A 13,944-nucleotide genomic window follows, 5' to 3' on the forward strand; every position below is an offset into this window, starting at 1 on the left:
AAGCTATACAGGCGCACAACTGATCAAAAATCTGATGTTTTCTTATTTATTTATTATTTCCCAATATCAATGCTCTTTTGAAACTTACAATAAAACCCAACAAGTTGAAGTTACTTTCAGGAGACGCACATTACTTTGTTTACAAATGTTGACAGTTGCATTATGGGAGACAGATGATTGACACGGCGGCCATTTTGGTGCTGCTCGCCTTGCTTCCATTGTGTGAGAGATAGTAAATATCTGACAGCCATACAACCACAACACACTTACTCTCTACCGAAAAAAAACCTGAAATTCACCCACGGTAAGTCGAATTTTTTCGACATTTTTTCCACCAAAAGACGTTATTTACTGTTTTATAAAGGAAATGGTATAGATCAAGTAGTTTTATGGCTGGAATATGATGTTATTTCGACGCTTTAGACGGCGAGAAGCAGTTGCATCGGAGCCCAGGCAGAAAAACGGCTCGTACTTCCACTCTAATATCTGCTCCACTTTCAGCGCTGCTTTTCACCTCGCCGTTCTGCTCTAATTTCCCGTCGCTTCTCACATCTGTGACGGTTCTCCGATAGCTGCACTTGTCTCCTATGTTTTGGTGGTAATCTTGTGTGCGCACATTTTCTGTTTTTGTGGAAAAATTTGAAAGTTTACGTCCCGCTCTTTACCCGTAGATTGGTAGGTTCATTTAGCTCTGCGGCCATAATCTTGCGCTAAGAGGCGGGGTTGGCGCCGCTCTGCCCGCCCCCAAACTCTGCAGACTGGAACGCTATTGGTCCGTATATTCCATATAGTCCCCTAGGATTCGTCTGTTCTCCCAAGTGGACCTGCTTCCTGTTATGATTGGTGTGTCTAGGACACTGCAGCGTTCTGATTGGCCCGTTACGGTTTGTTTGTGCAGCTGCCAAAACGGAGCGAGGTTTCCCAGGCGGCTGATACACAGAACATCACAGAACAAACCTGTTATCATAGTGAATAAATAATGAGAAGGAATGCCAAGATATGCAACTTTATGGATAGATTAGTATGTGTGCACAGCTATGAATCTAAAACCGGTTCTGACTTTTGGTGCACAAAACGCAGTCGTACACATGAACCAGATGACGTATTCCATGGCCTGAATTTAAATTTTAAAAGTTAATCAGATTTAGAATGTTCTGATGATGATATATTGCCAGTTTTTTATCCCTACCACTGGCTAGGTGGATATAGATCCATCTGCAGTAAAAGTAAATAATTGGCATCTATATGTCAATACCAATGTATCTGTGATAGGCAAATACTGGCTGTTAACATTGGCTTTTCTGATTTGCGGAAATGGCACAAATATTATTCTATACCTCTGTCAGGTATTTTGAGCCAATGTGTTCAATATTTGCGCGTTGTCATTTTGGTCCTCACAGGTGTCTCTGTTGTCTTCAGGTGATACTTTGTCGTAATGGCTCGTACCAAGCAGACTGCTCGTAAGTCCACTGGAGGTAAGGCTCCTCGTAAGCAGCTGGCCACCAAGGCTGCCCGCAAGAGTGCCCCCTCCACTGGAGGCGTCAAGAAGCCCCATCGTTACAGGTAAGACCTTCACTGTGTGTGTGTGCGGTCTCAGCTTGAGTTGACTGTGAATAACACACACCTTCAGTAACAAAGAGCCAGTCCTAAGCCAGGTGTGTTCTGTTCTCAGGCCCGGCACCGTGGCTTTGAGAGAGATCCGTCGGTACCAGAAGTCCACTGAGCTGCTGATCCGTAAGCTGCCCTTCCAGCGTCTGGTGAGGGAGATCGCTCAGGACTTCAAGACCGACCTGCGCTTCCAAAGTGCAGCCATCGGAGCCCTGCAGGTGCGTGCTGGCTCACAGTGCAGAGCCATTACTGTGGAAACCCGGATGGGTTCCTTGTCTTCCGATCCAAATCCGGTGTCCGGATGATGCAGGGAAGGCGTGGTTAGATCTCCTATGGGCACTGTGAAGTTATTCAGACATAGTTAAATATTCTCTTTTATCTGACTACATAACACAATAAGTATTTGTGGCTAGTGATCATTTAGTCTCTAATCGGTATTTCACATTTGAATGTTTGAAAGTCTCATAATTAAAGAAATATCACAGAGTATACCAGAATCCAAAAATACTTTTCGTCTATGTCACAAAGCAACGAGCAGTTAACGCAGCATCACCACGCGGGTTGTCCCTTTACCAGGAATACACCTTAAAGTCTAACACGCAATTGTGTGCAAACACACAGTGTACGTGGGAGCCCCTGCTTACTGCTAAACTCATACAAATGTTCCTTGGATAGACCTAAATAAGAACTAAAAGAGTGGGCATGATGTCATCAGATTACTATGTGCCTTGTGAAGTTACTGTTTGTCTTGCCCTGGCTCTGGTGTGTCTCCTGTGTTGATCTGAGATGTTTTCACCTAGCGTCTGTGTTACACAACAACAATAACCAATAATAACCTTTGTTAATCCTATGATAACTATTGAAATATATATGTATATATTTTCACCTTACAACTGTAACATTCAAACTGTAACACAGACCTGACTCTCCTGCTTCTCTGCCCCCTGCAGGAGGCCAGCGAGGCGTACCTGGTGGGTCTGTTTGAGGACACTAACCTATGCGCCATCCACGCCAAGCGTGTCACCATCATGCCCAAAGACATCCAGCTGGCACGCCGCATCCGTGGGGAGCGTGCTTAGACGCTGTCCCCTGATATGTCTCCTCTGTCCTCTTTTTCTTTACCTGTCCCTGTCCTCTATCACACCCGCTGACCCGCCCGTCCGTATCTCCCCTCCCTGTCTTGCCCTCCCAGCTTCTTGGTAGACTTTAGAGTAATCCTGATAGTGGAGAGATAGATATATGTTGAAATCTGGTCTGATAGGTTTTTAGTTTTTGTCTTCAAATGTTTTTAGGGTAGAGTTTTTGTGCATGTAACAGGTTTTGGTGGACGGGATGAGCACGTGCACACATTTCCACACGTATCAGTGCGCTGGGTTCGGTCGGCGTCTTCGGCCCGCTCAGGTGCCAGCCGCAGCGGAGGGACGTGGCCGAGGGGCTAGTCTGCTTCAGGGGAGCCGCAACTTCCTTAGCAGGGTGCTATTGAAACTATTCCTGTGGCCTCCGTCCCGCTTAGAGACGCCTCTCTTCTCACCCAATCCGTCCCTCTACAGCCCCCCAACTTCCCTCCATCCGCCTCCTTCGCCCGGGTAACCCGCAGTATGAGGGGGGGCGTCGGTCTGTCGGTCTGTCGGTCTGTCGGCCTGCGTGTGTGGACGTGCGAGCACCGATCCGCCAAACCCGTCGTACTCAAACAACGATATCTTTGGTTTTTAAGGGCATTGATTGTCATTGTGGATACGGTGTCTATTTTTTTACATATGTAATTCATGATGATCATTTCTCTTTTTCGGCACTTCCAAAACTTCAAGATTAGAGGGGGAAAACGATTTGATAATGTTATATGGTTGTCACTTTTTTTGGCAGTGATATATGACTTGTTATGAAAAAAAAACAGGAAGGGCTTCAGTTTCCCTTGACAACTTGTGTAATGGCTGCCACACGATGGCGCTGGTTCACCTGCTCCCTTTCGTTGATCAGTCACCACACATGCTTCTCTCTCTCTCTCTCTCTCTCTCTCTCTCTGTCACAGCATCATGAGCTCCTCTCTCTGTAGATCTCAACATCATCTGTCCCTTTTATCAAAATTTGTGATACACAGTATAACCTCATTATTTGCTTTCTTTTATATTTTTACTTATTCCTCAAGATTTTCAGACATAAATAAGCTGATGTTTGTATTTTCCAAATTTCTCATATTATGGTAGTAATAAATAGGTGTAAAAACAAACTGATTCGTGTCTGATTTATTTCCTCATCATGGACTGAGGCAGAAAAACTCAGAAAGTGTGTGCGGAGTGTGTTGGTATTGTTCGTGTGTGACTGAAACCTTCTCAACTGCCACATGGGGGCGAGCTGGAATGAGTTTCAACATAAACACTCAAGTCCACACCAGCTGTGAGTCGCTGGAGACATAGTTTAAGACTCTAACTGCATTTAAGTCAGTACATTTGTACTTTAAGCATTTGTGTTTGTACTTCATGTAAACACGGCAAGACCACATGCAGGCTACAGACCTGTCACAGCAACTAGCGTCCACTTCTGCCCTCTAGTGGTTACATTTTATGGAAACATTTTAGTTAGGTAATGATAATAATTCAAATTTACAGTACATCAGATTTTTATTGCAGCATCAGGCTTCAGAAACATTAACAACTAAATACTCCTGCTATCATTGCACAAATGTCAATCAGTCCAGTGATAGTTACTGAATGGTACATTTACACCATCAGGTAAAAGTGACCCAGTTGTTTTGTCGTCATTTCAACAGTAAAATGGAAGTACATGAAATATGTTGAAATAAACCTGACATGTATTGGATTAGACTGTAGAATTTGATTATAATTTCCTAGCCATTATGATTTACACTTGACTCTAGGTGTGATACTCCTTTGTCCCGTAAACAGCTGCAATCAGATGTTTTTATCCGAAGCAACATATGAGATTTAAACACAACAGAAGCAAGGATCCAGTAGCTTATTAGCTACTTATACATCATAAATGAGCTATTCATAAACTTTGTGTGTCATTCTCTTGAAAAGCACATTTACTCTATGTTTCAAATCATCACTTCCTGAAATATGGAGATGACACCATAATGTTCTATACCAGTGGGGTTTGAGGCACATGGGACGATTGTGTAGTTTGTGTGAGTGAACACTGTGTGTATATGGGACATGTTACTCTGAACTGATCTGACTGAGGTGACAATGTAATCAGGTTTTTGATTATTGCCTAGAGTTAATATACAGATTTAGTGTGTCTGTGATAATGAATTTCAACACATTTTCTCTGTCGCCATCCTGGTGTTATGCGTTTCAACTCTGTTCACTTTCCTCAAGGTCTGTTCAGTGCCATCCATCCCCCATCACATCTGCTCCTCCTTGGGATTACAGCAAAATGTCTGTCTGAGGGGGGAGATTACAAGTGCACTGCACCCTCTGACAGAGGTTAACCAATCAGAGTGCACAGACTAAGGGATTAACCAATGGCACCACAGGGGGGAGGGCAAAGGGATTAAAGGCAGAGGAGAGTGGGATTATGTGTGTGATGAGTGCACAGAAACACTTTGAAATGGCTGCTGGCTTTTCTTATTACAGTCAATCTGACATTTTAATTCAAACTTTATGAAGATGAGGCTTTCAAAATGATCGATGTAACAAAGAATAACAGCGTCAGTCATTATTATTATTGTGGTTTCAGATGTTTCATAAGTGTGTTGCATGTATTTGATCTAATACCAAGCACTTTATTGTGACGGTTGCATAATTTTAATCTGATGGGGCAACATCAAAACATATTTATAATTTTAACCAACACAATATACAAGTTCGCCTTCACTGGATATGAGAAAGTACAACATGTATTCAGAGGTAAATATGAAAAGAAATGAATAATGAGTATTGACCTCGTTGCAGAACATATGAAGAAGAATTTGTTACATTTGTGTGGTCCAAAATGTCCGAGGAGGTGGACAAGAGGTTGGGTGATGAGGAAGACGAGGAGAAACAAAAACAAAACATCCACAAACATTTTGATTAGTATTTGCGCGTGACTTCCTTCCGCTCTGGAGAGACACAAAAAGAGACCGGAGCGGGACAAATATAGGAAAGATTATGGAAGAAAATGCAGAGAGGAAGAGGAAGATGGAGGAGAGCCACACACACACACACATATATATATATATAGAGAGAGAGGGGGGAATAATCCAAACTAATTCACTTAGGGCATTGCTGAAGAGAGGCTAAGAGGATTGAGACGCTCCCAGAATCAGATCAGCTAAAATAACCAAGATGGAGCAGCGAGAGGCAGCAGGACGGACACGACGGCTTCACAACCTGTCACCTTACATCGTCCATATGCTGTCAGTGTCCATGCACACACACTCTCACACTATCACATTATTTGGCATTTAATCAACTGTGATCACAAACTCTGATTAATGTCAAATCACATAACCAGACAGACGCGTAAAGACAAGATATCTTTAATAAAGCAGCTCACAACTAAAACACATCTACTTCCGTCAAATAGACTGAGGGGACACAACTCAGCTCAAACTACAACACAAAGGGTTAAAAAAAATCTACATGGTACAATTATTTCTAGCGTAGAATAACAATAATAATGATAATAATAATAATAATAATAATAAATAAGTTAAAATAAATAAACCCTGATGAGTCTTCCAGCAGGAGGAGGAAGAGGCTCATGGGAGTTCAGACTCTATGACAATGTAACTATAGAAAACAAGATGAAAACGAGTGTGATGAGAAAAGCAGGGACGACTTGATGTGTGTGTGTGTGTGTTTGTTTGTGTCCATGATGACGTCATCTGCCTGGAGTCTCTTCTTCCTTTTTTGAAAGTCTCATTTTATGGAGCGTGGAGACGGCAGCAGACAGGAATGGCAGTCGGGCAGCGTTGATGATGATGATGGCCTCATCCTCATCATCATCATCACCCACATTCACACACAATGTATTTTTACAGAGTTTGCCTTCAGAAAACAATCAAAATGACATCTTACAAACATGAAACTTGAGGATAAAAGATCAAAGTCCTCTGGTAGAATCGCTTCATTCTATCTCATCACAGACTGGTTCTGACTCTGGACACATGCAGACTTCACTGCCCCCCTCGTCTCTTTAAAGGACCTGGAACTTCCAGGAGTTTTGGTCTTTGTGGTCCAGGCAGTCCATAGTGGTGAAGCCCAGTTTCCAGGCCTGCTGGTCCTTGTAGTCCAGGCAGTCGACAGAGGTGAAGCCCAGGGAGGAGGCGGTGCTGTAGCCCTGTGAGGACAGAGATGCCGGGGATTGGCTCAGGGAGCCCCCCATGGAGGGCACGGTGATGGGGCTGAGGGCGCCCCCGGTGCCCGACAACTGCGAGTGCATGGGGGATAGGTAGGCGCTGCAGTCCAGGCCGGTGAAGTAGGAGGTGGTGCTGGCGTAGCCCTGCGTGTAGGGGGACGGCTGGCCGTAGCTCATGGGGTAGGGCGAGGGCCGCTGCATGCAGGGGGCCGAGGAGGAGGCCAGGGGGTCCGGAAGGGGCGAGATGGCCGGGCTCCAGATGGACACGGCTGCGTTCCCCGCGCCTGAGCTGGGCGCCAGGCTGGGGCCCGACTGGGAAGAGGGGCTGTAAGAGCCCGCCTGGTTTGCTATGGGGTCAGGGAGGTTGGGTTCCTGCACGGGAGACGCCTTCTTTTTGGGGGGACGGGGTTTGGACTGGCCACTGCTCTGCTGCTGCTGCTGACGGCACTTTGCACGCCGGTTTTTAAACCAAACCTGAGGACACAGAAGAAGACACAAACTGAAAACAACATGCTGCTGAAGAGGTGCATAGATGCAATATGGGATCTATGTGACTCAATGTTCATATTTACGGTTAAGATAGTGACAGAACATGAAGCGTGAATATATAAATGATCATAGCTGAAGTAAAAGATACCTAAATGCATATAGGATGACCTTTGATCTACATTACACCTTCCCTCACCTTCCCTCAAGTTTGAGTGTCTGTTTCTATAAGCAACATGCAAAACAAGAACAAACTGTCCATCATCTGTGCAGTACCTGGACTCTGGACTCGGGCAGGTTGATCTTGAGGGCCACCTCCTCCCTCATGAAGATGTCCGGGTAGCGTGTCTTGGAGAACAGAGCCTCCAGGATGTCCAGCTGCGTGCGGGTGAAGGTGGTTCGCTCTCTGCGCTGCTTCCGTGGAGTCGCTGCAAAGCCAAGGGACACACAAAGGAGGATTATGAAACAAACAGGGTGAAGAACGGACATGTTTATATGTTTATGGAGCATAAGTGATAATAACATCTCAACAAAGCTTCATGAATTTATTCAGTGATGACAGTAGAGTTTCCTCTCCTCACTGCTGCTTTACTGGGGCTCACTAAGGAGAAACAGCTGATTCATTTGACTACAGTTTGTCTAGTCACATTCATTTTGTTTATTTGATGGCACGGTGCCAAGTGCCTAGATATATTTGTTTGAGAGCAAGAAAAGTGAATTTAGTCTGGGAAAATACCATTTCATTTATGTCCACACACTGCTTTTATGTTGACTTAAGTGTTGACAACGGGAGAAAGTTTCAACTTAAGAGGAAATAAAGTATATGGGACATTTTATCCTGAAGTTCACAGATTCACTGCATATATTTATAATTCTGTAATGGAAAAGACACCAACTTACTGATGATTTATTTATTAATCGCCGCATCTTCGCGAAACTTAAATCAAATCAAATAAATACTCTTCTTCTGTGGTTTTATTCTTGTTTGGTCGCAGCGTTACGCACCAGCGCGCGCGTAAAAACACTTGTAATAATGTGCGTAAAATGCGTAAAAGTTCATCCATTAAACGGAAAGTTGTCGTTTTATGTACTTACATGGATACGCGACGGTGGTGTGCAGCACGTCCATCCCGGGAGCGGGCAGGTTTAACCCGTTCATCGCGTAGTGCGACTGCTTTATGTAGGACATCATCCTCACAGCGGCGTTAAGTCCTCACACACTGACCGACACAACCAGGGGCCCCTCGCCTCTCTGCTGGGTGGGCAGAGCCGGGCAGTCAAGGTCCAAACCACCGGTGCCGACTGACTGGAGGAGGAAGACCGAACAGGTACTAGCAGGACTCGAACTTTAACTCTTTGGAATTCCACTACTGGAACTTCTTCTTCGTGGGCGCTGTAGGCTTGACACGGTCCGGTCCTCTCATTACACACACACACACTCACTCACACACACACTCTCAGGTGAGGAGGCCTCCGGGTGGCTGTGCTCCGTGCTGAGGTCGCTCCTCTGAGTTCCTCTACCGGCGGACGCTGCTAATTAGAGGGAGCAAGTGGCTGTCGGAAACCCCTCCCACCGCACGCGCGCTCACACGCACACACACAGCGCACGGTGAGAGGTTGCTTGGTTGCCTTCATCAACAGGCTGCGCGCACACACACACACACACGCCCAACTTGTTGATAATAGAAATACGTCGTAATACATCAATGTTTGTTATTTTTTTGATTTGAATATAATGAAATGATTGAAAATAATATAAACCAATATGATAAGAGAACAAGAATCCGATATTTGAGTCAGTCAATACAATGATCAAATATCTACACTTCATAGTTTGACTTGAATGGAACTGTTTACAGTATATTTCATTATTTTGTGTTTCTTGTTCACCTAATTCACACATTTAAACAATTGATCTAATTCAGGAATCATTGTGGAATAAAACATTTCCCTCTTCATCACTTCTTCCCTCCTTCTCTGTGATCCCGCCTCTCCTCCTCTACAGGCCTGATTTAAAATCAAACTGCTTTAATTCATACACTGACAGATTACATTAATTTCACTAACACTCACAGTGAACAGTGCACACACACACACACACACGTACACACACACACATGCACACGGGTGCCCAGATGCACAAAAGCGACAAAGCTCATTTGATTTATCATAATATGGTTTATCTGAAAAGTAAGTATCTTATCTCCAGATAAAGGGAGGAAAGACAGAGCAATCCGTTCAGTGGCAGAGCTGGAAAGCAGGATGGAGGGAAAACCAGGGGAAAAGGAAGCAAAGGTGTGAGGGCGAAGAAGAAACACGAGGAGACAGCAGAAGTTGAGGAATAAATGGCAAAAAATGGAGGGAGGTAGGAGACATGCTGAGGAGAGAGGACACCGGGCAAGGGGACATCTGCTGCACGTTAGGACACCTACACAGGAGAGGAACCAGGATACATGGAGTCCCACTTTGTCTCACAGGCACACAGAGACACAGAGACACAGGGACACAGGGACACAGAGACACAGAGACACAGGGACACAGGATGATATGAGGAATGTCTGCAGCGTTGGAAGTATTCATAGATTTAGATAGAAGTTATCAAAGTAGAAGTTGAATCAATTACAATGTACAACTCTTGCATTTGAAATTGAACTTAAGTGAAAATAAAGCAGCGTGGAGGAAGGAATAAACTTTATATTTATTAGTTTTGACTTTATTTTGTACTTTTAAATGTAGTGGAGTAAAATGATACTCTCACATAGTAACACCTCTCCCCTCTGTGTCTGTGTGCACTGTTTATATATGTGTGTGTTATTTTGACCATGATGAGCTTAAAGACTGACAGACATTTAAGATTTCTGAACATTTATACAGTTTCTAATTCTATTAGTTTCTACGTATTTGCTATATCTGTGTTAAATGTTGTTTTTGGTAATATTCTCTTATTTTTTGGGATGTAGATTTATAACACATTGCCCTTTGCTTAGCTGTGCTGTATAAACTATAAACACACTCCGTACGCCACAATCTACCGAAGATTATTATACATTTTACATGCTTTTTTTTAATTTTCATGATGTCAACTCAATGAAAATGTTTGTTGTTGTACCTTCCCCAGGTTTTGCAGTATTAATGGCGCATTATAATCTCTGGTCAAGTACTGAGGAGGAATTTTAGACGACAGGATGTGTTTGTGTTTCATGTCACGCAATATTTGGCCTCCTATTTTCATCTGATCGTGATGGTGACGTCTTTTCATCTAACAGAGGAACAGATCGTCCTACAGCTGCACATGGAAGTGGGGAGGAGGACTGAGCCGCTGTAATCCCCCCCACCCCCTCCTCACACACACACACCCCCTACCTCAGCAGAGACTAACACACAGAAACACACTCACAAACATGAACCAGTACAGGTTGTGTTTGCAAAAGGAAGTGCCGAAAAATAGAAAGAAGGCAGAGAGAGAGAACAGGTAGATACACAAGGTGATGTAAAGGGAGGGAGGAGGGGGGAGGAAGAGGCACAGGGCGAAGGGTGAAGCGGGTGAAGGGGCAGAGGGTGTGTGTGGGGGAGAGGGGGCGGGGGCTCCAGCTCTCGTCCCCACTGACACACTGCTGTCCTTAATCCAGATTAGAGCGTCTAAAACAGGTCGACTAAATCTGCAGGCCAGCCAGCGATACAGAGGCTGCTGTCAGTCCCAATCACTCAACACACAAACACACACACACACACACACACACACACACACACACACACACACTCTCACACACTCACACACACACACACAAACAAACACACATGCAGACACACGCAGACACACGCAGACACACACAGACACACGCAGACACACACACCCACACACACACACCCACACACAATGGAATAATCTCTTTTTTGCAAACCAGGTGCCACCAGAGACTATAACATCCCCAACCCCCCTCTAGTTCAGTCAGGACTGATACCACTGTACAATGGACATACTGTCAGACTGGACACACACACACACACAGAATATTGAGCTTTTGAGATCATTTGAATTTCCTTCTCACTTCAGAAATGTGTAAGAGAGAGACCTCACAGGTTGACAATAAGTTTCAGACTCATGAAGTTGCAAATATATGCAAATGAAATCTGCTGAATCAGCATAAATCTCGGTATGACCTGTAGATTGAACATCTGCATTGATTTTGTCGATGCATTTGATTGTTCTGAGGACAGAGGCGGCAGTCAAACACTTTTAAAGGTCTAACACACAGAGAATTCCAGAAACATCACAAGCAAGTGTCTAGACTCTTGCTTTGGCATGAAGAATTCATATTCTTTGTTTCCTTGTCACATAGACTTCATTACCATATATGTCGTATTTCCTTTGGTCCCCCTCCCCTCCCCTCACCCTCCTTCCTCCCCCCGCGTAAACTGCAGAGAGGATGAAGGAGGATTTTGGAGCAGCAGAGAGCGGAGCAGAAGCTTCTGGAAGACCCGTCCCTCACTGGTCCTGACCCGTTCACACACACACACAAACACACACACACACACATATGACAGAGTCCTGACATGAGGCCTCAGGAGGCTGCAATGAAGGAAACATGGATATCAGACACATGATGATTTACCTGTGATGGAATCTGAATAGAAACAACTACTTTTGCTTTGATAATCATTATGAGAATGCAGGACGACCTTCACTTAAAGCTTTCCCCTGCAGAGGACTGTTTAGGGGTGACTATGAGCGGACACAGGTAGATACCAATTTGGTCATTGTGTTGACCTCTGACCTTTGTTGATGGTTACTGTGAAAGCCTGACAGGGAACTTGAATGTTCTCTAAAGCATCTCAAGGTAGTGTGCTCCTGCTGTAGAGCCACACAGATGTGGTGTTGAAAAGCAATTCTGACTTCCATCGTTTTCTGTGAAGGTTCTCAGTCATCCAGGTCCCGATATCCAAGGAAAGTTCATCTTAGGGCAACTGGACTTGCTGGTAAAGAGTTGAAGGCGTTTCACCTCTCAAAAGGCTTCTTCAGTTCGGACAGACAGGTTGGGATTCTCAGGTTTGAACCTCTGTGGAGTCATAATCAGGGGGGTAGATATAGTCCTCCTGGTTGAGATGATTGTCGTAAGGGTGATTGGAGTCGTCTGTGTCCAGGTGTGGACGATGGCCACAGTCTTTGGGGTTCTCCTTCCTGCTGTAACAATGTTTATTAGAGGCTGAATGGTTGTTTAGTTTCCTGGGGACGGATGAGAGAACAGCGTTCTATGTAGGTGATCGATAGTGTCATAGACCTCTTCCTCAGTTCAGAGTTGGTTTCCCCATCTTTACGTACAGAATATCGCACCTTTCACTCCTCTTTCAAACCATCTTGTCTCCTCCTTCCAGGATGTGCACATTGTTGTCCTCAGAGGAGTGTCCCTTGTCCTTCAAGTGTAGGTGGATTGCTGAGTCTTGTCCTGGAGAGCTGTCCCCCTGTGTTTAGCCATGCGTTTGTCATCACTGCATTGGACTGCATACACCAGGTTGCTCTTCTTGTGTTGAGGTGGACCAGTTTATCTCTCAGTGTGTTGCTGGGTTTGAAAGCCACAGGTGTGTGGTGCTCACAGTGCTGGTGTACTTCCTGGTTCTTCTGGCTTGACGTGTGTTCCTTCTCTTTGACCTCTTAGGCACTAGTTGGCACAACCTCGCTTGTGTTCCATTGGATGGTGAGTGAGTGAGTGAGTGAGTGAGTGAGTGAGTGAGTGAGTGAGTGTAATTTGCAAACTTAGTTTCTTGCTTAAAAATATAACATAAAAATGTTAATGAAATGAAAAGCACCATATGCACATGCTGGTCCCCTGAATTATGTTTCTGCTACATTTGGAAGCTATTGGAGGAATTCTGCTCGTTGCAACTTCAAATTTTCATACCCACACATACACTCTCCAAATATACAAGTTAGACGTGTGTGTGTGTGTGTGTGTGTGTACATTGAAACCTGTTTCGAATGAGCATTTCCCTTGATCCTTCCCTCCACTTGACATAAAAGAAGACAGATACAGACACACAGGAGTTATGATCATCACTTCTAATCGTCACTTATTATTGAACCTGCATTAGTTTGAGCCAGTTTTAGGTTTGCTTCTGAACGCAGCTCATCGTTTGCTGGTTTTGAAGTCCAAGGTTCACTTACTATGTAACCTACCCCCATATTATTTTGATTATTGAGATATTGAATATCTGTGGGGGTTTACCTCAGGCTGATGAACATGGAGTGTGCCAAGAGTGCAAGCTAGTACGCTCAATCACCCCTCACACACACACACACACACACACACACACACACACACACACACACACACACACACACACACACACACACACACACACACACACACTATTACTACTGTTCATACAGTGATATAGCCAATTTTTATTTGTCACTCTGAAATACTTATGGAGATCCAGACCCCTGTGACCTCATAGCTGGCTGTGGCCACCAAGCTGAGGTGTGTGTCAGTGTGCAGGCTGAGTGATTACAGTGGACAGTAATCCTGCACAGGGATTAGCAGGTGGTAT

General features: G+C 44.5%; 2 protein-coding genes across 2 annotated transcripts; one reads left to right on the plus strand and one right to left on the minus strand.

Annotated features, from left to right (window-relative positions):
- Window positions 1-193: 193 nt before the first annotated feature.
- h3f3c (H3 histone, family 3C) lies at window positions 194-3,835 on the plus strand. Its single transcript, XM_076161222.1, has 4 exons — window positions 194-304; window positions 1,420-1,563; window positions 1,673-1,826; window positions 2,559-3,835. The coding sequence occupies exons 2-4, from the start codon at window positions 1,436-1,438 to the stop codon at window positions 2,685-2,687; spliced, it is 411 nt and encodes a 136-aa protein (XP_076017337.1). The 5' UTR covers window positions 194-304; window positions 1,420-1,435; the 3' UTR covers window positions 2,688-3,835.
- A 2,915-nt stretch (window positions 3,836-6,750) lies between these two features.
- On the minus strand, window positions 6,751-8,590 carry crx (cone-rod homeobox). Its single transcript, XM_076161363.1, has 3 exons — window positions 8,494-8,590; window positions 7,675-7,826; window positions 6,751-7,386 (listed from the first exon to the last, which is right to left on the minus strand). Exons 1-3 carry the CDS (start codon window positions 8,588-8,590, stop codon window positions 6,751-6,753), a joined length of 885 nt encoding a protein of 294 aa, XP_076017478.1.
- Window positions 8,591-13,944: the final 5,354 nt, after the last annotated feature.

The sequence above is a fragment of the Genypterus blacodes genome, unplaced genomic scaffold (assembly GCF_046128005.1).
Source record: "Genypterus blacodes isolate CSIRO-AG114 ecotype Tasmania unplaced genomic scaffold, CSIRO-AGI_Gbla_v1 ptg000111l_1, whole genome shotgun sequence".
Taxonomy (NCBI): domain Eukaryota; kingdom Metazoa; phylum Chordata; class Actinopteri; order Ophidiiformes; family Ophidiidae; genus Genypterus; species Genypterus blacodes.